We start from the raw sequence: 6,493 nt of genomic DNA, 5'->3' as shown, positions 1-6,493 counted from the left end.
AAAAAAGAGAGAAAAAAAGAGGTGAATATTCAACCAGCTTTAATTATAACAGATAAATACAGATAGATGTAAATAAAATTAGCTGTTTCAAACAACAATATTTATAAATAGAAAATATTCAGGAATTTTAGTAGTTTGCATGTGTGATTCCAGCCTCGGAAAATAAATAGCCTAAAACATTTTGTTTTTCTGATAAGAGCTTGTGATAACTGAGAATTCGACCAAAACATCTCTAATGTTTCTTTTTCTTAAAATGTATTTAATTGAACAGGGGGTTCTAAATGTTTCAATTTAATAATAACAAACAATAATAAAATTTTCCAACACTTTATCTCTGCAAATCGGTGTAGAATTCCATTACAAAAGCGGAACAAGACTGTGTACAGTGCATCTTTAGAAAACCCTGCGTTGGACGTGATTGGCAAAGACATTATTCTATCCTCGGTACCCTGCCGTTCCGGGATTACAGTGACGTCACGCTGATACCCTTGCATGGATGAATGCTAAAGAACTATAGAGCCACAAATAATAGCACAAGCAGAGTCCATATCTTGCAAGTCTTACGTTATCCTTTAAGCCTCCTTCAGCTAACACAACAACATTTTTTTTTTGCTCTTAATGACGCTTAATTTCATTTCTTATCGGGTCCTTGGGGGGGATTATTCATTCATATAAAACAATCTGCAGTTGATGCCAGCCTAAAGTCTCCCTCCTATGAGTGAAGTCATCTATTATTGAGCGAAAGGCCGTGCGTGGAAATGTGTGTAAGACGGTGGATTTGAAGTAGAATTGGTTGCAATCGATCAAGGGTGAGGAATATTGCTGATGGTAACAAAAGAAGCAGCTATGTCTTTCTCGCAATTTGGATACCCTTACAATGCAACTTCACAGGTAAGACACTGTTTATTTTTATATATATTTCTGCTAAGTTTTGTGTACACACACATAAATTGATTTTGTCGCATATTTTCTTTTATTACAACAGCCAGAGTACTTTTCTCTAGTAACAAACATTAATGAATGAGTGACTGATTTGACAGTATTGACAGCTATTTTCGAGTGGTGCATTTGTTGTTGTTGAACCAAATATCGATATACACGCACCCATGTCCAATTACACTGAATTATGAATGAACTCACGTGTTTTTCTGATGACAATAGAGATGAATGTCACCTATTGCACACTACGATGTGTAAATGGGCTGTAACGCGTGCTGTAGCTTACACATTCGCAAACTTTCTATATAAATTGCAGCGATGTGTTGGATGTTAGACAGTGGATCGTTTTGGGAGACTTTAAAACATAATGAAAGTGATTCATTTACATTTTAAGACAATATTATTGCGTCTAATGACAAGTTCGAAGTGAAAGAAAAAGTTCAAATGGATGAAGGGACAAAAGTTACTATCCTGGCAAAGTTATCACCAAACTTTTAGCTCGATAATGTCGAGTTGAGTAAAATTTAAATCTAACATAAGGTGGTGGTTTAAGGGATATTGACATCACTATAGAGTTTTTCTTTTCTCATGCAGAAATTCTAATTTAAACCATATGATAAACTGGAGAGGGTCACTTTTACGCACGGATCGTGAGCAACTCTTTTCATCTTAATATCCATGATAAAAATATCCATGCGACGTCACTTACTTTCATATACAATAATAAATTAAACATTTTATCCACAATTGGAAAGGGGACAGTGAGGTGATATCGCTTATTGCACTTGTTCACAATGTCAGCTACTTTCTCTCATTCCAGCAATTCTCTGAAAAGTGACTTACCTTGAATTAAGGCAGGTCACAAGTTAAGATAAACACACCTGATTTTTGATCATTTAACTGATGTGCACAAGACACAAACGAAAACAGCCCACATTTTTCACCCGTTTTAAGATTTCAAGAGTCAACACTAGACCGAGCAACTTGTTAAGATGGATATCTTTTTGCAGTGCATCACCCACAGTCACTTCAGAGTTGTCACAGACATCCAGATAAGAGCTGAAACAGCCAATGACCATGTCTATCCACGATTCTCTTCATGCAGTTTTTCGTGTCGGCAAACCCCAGTACGACTTGCTGCGATTCGATTTCCAGGTCGGTCTCTGACGGGACAGGCGGCTCCCAGACCGCCGCTGCCGCCGCCGCCGCCGCCTCCTTCTGCTGCCCGTCCTACGAGAACCGGCTCCTGGCGAGCAGCCGGACGGAGCTGAACGCAGCGCTGGGAATGTACAGCTCTCCCTACGCCGCAGCGGCTGCCGCCACCCAGAACTACGCCAACTACTTCCCCTACAGCACCGACCCATCCGCTATCTACTCCACTCTGGTGGGCTTACTTCAGTCTCATTTGATGCGTAAGGGGGGAGGGGGGCTCAGGCTGATCGATCAACCGGGTTTTGTTGATCAATTTATCGCACACTGCAAACATATCCATCTCGACAAGCCCTTTAATCCAGCATCCAGTCTATTTGCTTCTCCTTCAAAACAAGCAGAAATTCAGTCACTGAGGTGAGGGGAAGTAGCATAGAGGCAATGCAAAGGAACTTGTCTCATTTGGATTAAATGGCATTTTATTAATCAAGTAATCCTCCTCATTCTGTCATGTTTAAAAATGTTGGTACTTGTTTCTCTTCCTGGACGTGCATTTCTAAAGAAAAAAAAAAAAAAAAAGTGAAATTATTTTACTCCACTACCAGAACTATTCTCTAAGAAAAAGTAAGATTTTTGGAAAAGATAAAGGACTAAATGACTTGTTAAATGGACTATTTGCAGTGCAGCTGAAACTTTACTTTCTTACTTTCATCTTATAAAAAAAAAAAAAGCTAAATTGGCTGTCCTTAAAAATATTGCACATTATATCTGAAAACTATTATAAAGTAATAAATACAATAAAATAAAAATGAAATCTATCCATAGATCATTTACAAATTTACAACACATTATAATATAATAAATATAATAACAATATAATAATATATTAAATAAAAACAGACATATTGGTGTCATGTAGGCTGTGTAAATGATTTTCGAGCTCCTCTCATTCTTGGTTGGAGTGATATACTTTTTGTTATTTAATTTTCATATATGAGATTTTTTTCTTTCAATCTAAAAGTTGAGAAATAGTCTTGAAGTCAAATCTCAGTATGCAGCAAAGTTATAACCACCTCCTTCTCTTTTACAGAATCCACAGTACGACATCAAGGACAGCACAGGCACTTTACACTCTGGCATCACTCAAACTGCTGCATACTATCCCTACGATCATTCACTGGGCCAGTATCAATACGACAGGTAAGGTCTGCATTCATTTTTTGTCCACTTGTAATTTGAGTTTGAGCAGACCTGCCAAAAAGTATTCTACCACTAATCATTAGAAGCAGCAATTCACTAGAGGAACAGATCAAAGGTCAGGGTGTAACTCCATACTGATACCTGGATGGAGTGAAGCTGTATACATTTCAAACAGCAGGGAGTAAGAGTATAGGATGTCTGATTGAGTATTCTATGATATCCTTCACTAACAGCACTAATGGCCTGTCCCTGTGTACGTGTCCCCCTCCAGATATGGGACAGTAGACTTTAATGGCACAGCCAGAAGAAAGAATGCGACCCGAGAAACCACCAGCACCCTGAAAACATGGTTGTATGAGCACCGCAAGAACCCCTACCCCACCAAGGGAGAGAAGATCATGTTGGCCATCATCACCAAAATGACCCTCACCCAAGTGTCCACCTGGTTCGCCAACGCCAGGAGGAGGCTAAAGAAGGAGAATAAGATGACCTGGTCGCCAAAGAATAAGGCCGGCGATGACAGGAAGGATGACATTAACAAGAGCGATCAAGAATGTGTCACCAAAGGTAATCATCTGTTTACTATTTGATGTTAAAAAAAGGTCCAACTATTTGCTGAATCAGTGTTCAACTAAAAATATGGTTACTTCCTCTCTGCATCTGAGAATTACACTACATTTATAGAAATATAGATCCCATTAATTTGGACCAAAGGGTCACAAAGTAGGTTCTAGGGTAGAAAGTAAAGTTTTCTGAACACACTGTGTCCCTATACAATTACAAGACAACTCTTAAATCAGTGTTACTTAAAAATCCCCTTTCTTCCATGCAGATTCTAGTGATTGCAGGGAAGAGAAGGACTTGCATCTGAGTGATCTGGAGGACATGGACAATGATGACTGTGACAAGCTGGACAGTGACTGTGAAAAAGTGGGTGCAGATGAGCAGGACATCCAGAGGGCCATGGCGGTAGCTGGAGCCCCTCAAAAGAGAGACTGCAGCTCTGAGCTGCACCTGAGTTTAACTAACAACTTCCACACATTCCCCTGTGCCATCAAGGGTGTGACCACTCTGCCTCCTCTCCCATCTGACTTCCTGGATCCTGTAGTGTCCAAGGCCCCCTCTTCGACCGGCTCTACAGGAACGTTGTCACTGTCTCACTTTGAAGCATCAGATAAGCCACGGATTTGGTCTCTGGCTCGTACGGCGGCTTCGGGTGTCATCTTGAGCCCTCATCATGGCTCTGAGCAGAGGACAGGCAACTCGACCGGGGACTGCCAGCTCCAGAGCACCAGGCTTACCGGGGCTCCTACTGGTCAGTGCGGGAGCATGAGAGGCCTCCATGAATCAAGCAGTGTCACCAATGCTGAGAACCCCTTCCCTGAAGGCTCCTCTTTGCGCTCAAAAGTCTATGGCACTGGCAACTACAGTCACAAGGGCCTCCAACTACACTGTTCGTCCTACGCTGCACTCCCAGACACATGCCAGTACTCCTCCATTGACGGTATGTCATCTTTTACCTGCAATGTTTAACATAAATGGGTGTTTAATTTGTCTTGTCATATAGAGAGATGAGCATACAGTAATTTACATTGTCTAATACATTAAGGCACACCGGCATTGCCAAATATGTTACAAGCATTTTGCCACATGTTTTTGGATATTTGAAGAGAACATTTTTAAGGCTAAGAAGTGAAAGATACTTTCTGCCAACTTGCACCTGGGGAAAGTGTCTTAGATATGCTTTTATCTGGGTGTGCAGGATTCTCTGGCGGCAAAGCAGAGACACAGTCGTCTGACCTCAGCGAAGCCTGTGGGACCGTGCAGGATGACAAGGTCACTGCATTCAGACCAGTGATGAAGAGGTGAAGCAGGTGAGTCTGCACCGAACTGGAAGAAACCAGAGACACACACACACACAGACAGACACAACACAAGGCACAGAACAACACCATCAAATACCCACAGCTGAACAGGGACACGAGCTCTTACACATGCTGACTCACTTTTTGTTTAATATGTGTTATTAATTTTGTTTTTTTAAATAAATTATTGATGTCAAGAGTAATTTATAATCACCATCAAAATATGAAACAGAAAAACATTAAGATTTCTTTTGCAATCAACTTGCCTGAATATTACCTTTTTTGAAAATAAATCCCTTCAGGCAACTTATTTCTTCTCATTTTAGGAGATGATTTTAATTCTTGCTTTCCTTTCCCCCCTCTAGATTGCAGGAGACGGTACCACAATAAATAATGGGACATTTATTATGCACTAAAGGACACACTGGCCGAGTAGCGGCCTCAATACGACACGTGGGAGCTACCTGGCGCTGCTGCAGTGAGAGCTGTCAAACTGTGGACGTGGCTATCATTTTGCACAACATTGTTTTTATGGTGTTAAAGACTTTATGCAAAAATTTTAGATGCAAAAGTATGAGAATGGCCAGGTAAAAACGGCCGAATTTGTGTATGGCAATCGTGTAGTGTAGCAAACCTATTTATTTATCTATGTATTTATTTATTTTTTTTGGTATCTCGTCTGTTTGTTTGTTTGTTTGTTTAATGTGTTTATTGGTTGAATTCGTATCTCCTTTAAGTATTTTGTTAAATGTTACGTTTTACTGTGGCTTCGTGTCATTTTGCCTGATGTAAAAGAGAAAAGCTTGTCGGACATTAAGTTGACTATAAAAAAAAAAAAGGACTGGATCCCCTGTGTTGCGCGTGGACTTGGAGAAATTTGTCATTGTGTTCAAAATGTGAGCTTATTCTGTGTTTGCCATTCATGACATTTTTCTAAGAATACATTTTTTTTCCAAGATCTTTCCTTCTCTGTGTCAATGTTATTTGTAGAGCTGACCGTCCAATCGGCCAATTAAAACAGTTGAGAATGTACATTTGATCAAAGTTTACCATCTTGACTCGAGGCATGAAGCCGGAGCGCTGGTAGAGGGTCATAATTCACAAGAGGACGTGAGTGCAATCCACAAGTTGTGGAAGAAAGGGGACATCATCTCTCTATTGTCTGCATCTAATCAGAAGTGGCATCAAACACTTTGTTACTGTTCAGGCTAAGCAACGAGGCAGGAACATAGGATGAATGCTGCTTTGTCCCCTGTGTAGAGAGACGCTGCACTAACTTAACATTGTGTTAATTAAAAGGTCATTTGTAGGATCAAACCCAGAGGAGAAATTCACATGGT

General features: G+C 40.2%; 1 protein-coding gene across 3 annotated transcripts; it reads left to right on the top strand.

Annotated features, from left to right (window-relative positions):
- Positions 1–483: 483 nt before the first annotated feature.
- Positions 484–6,091, top strand: irx6a (iroquois homeobox 6a). Of its 3 annotated transcripts, none has more exons than XM_067594744.1 (7): positions 484–891; positions 2,095–2,323; positions 3,179–3,288; positions 3,560–3,855; positions 4,121–4,792; positions 5,051–5,162; positions 5,519–6,091. In XM_067594744.1, the coding sequence occupies exons 1-6, from the start codon at positions 878–880 to the stop codon at positions 5,155–5,157; spliced, it is 1,428 nt and encodes a 475-aa protein (XP_067450845.1). In that variant the 5' UTR covers positions 484–877; the 3' UTR covers positions 5,158–5,162; positions 5,519–6,091. The 3 variants fall into 3 exon arrangements, with proteins under 3 accessions (XP_067450845.1, XP_067450834.1, XP_067450854.1); XM_067594733.1 differs by having other exon boundaries at positions 2,045–2,323; XM_067594753.1 differs by lacking the exon at positions 2,095–2,323.
- The last annotated feature ends 402 nt before the right edge of the window (positions 6,092–6,493 follow it).

This window comes from Thunnus thynnus, chromosome 1, assembly GCF_963924715.1.
Source record: "Thunnus thynnus chromosome 1, fThuThy2.1, whole genome shotgun sequence".
Classification (NCBI taxonomy): Eukaryota; Metazoa; Chordata; class Actinopteri; order Scombriformes; family Scombridae; genus Thunnus; species Thunnus thynnus.
The sequence above is the reverse complement of the archived record's forward strand: the minus strand, read 5'-3'. Positions and strand labels throughout refer to the sequence as shown.

Excerpts from the sequence above, each read along its gene's own strand:
- irx6a (XM_067594733.1), top strand. The coding sequence starts at position 826 with ATGGTAACAAAAGAAGCAGCTATGTCTTTCTCGCAATTTGGATACCCT. Across the intron at positions 3,856-4,120 it reads TCAAGAATGTGTCACCAAAG|ATTCTAGTGATTGCAGGGAA; the intron begins GTAATCATCTGT and ends TCTTCCATGCAG. Across the intron at positions 4,793-5,050 it reads CCAGTACTCCTCCATTGACG|GATTCTCTGGCGGCAAAGCA; the intron begins GTATGTCATCTT and ends CTGGGTGTGCAG.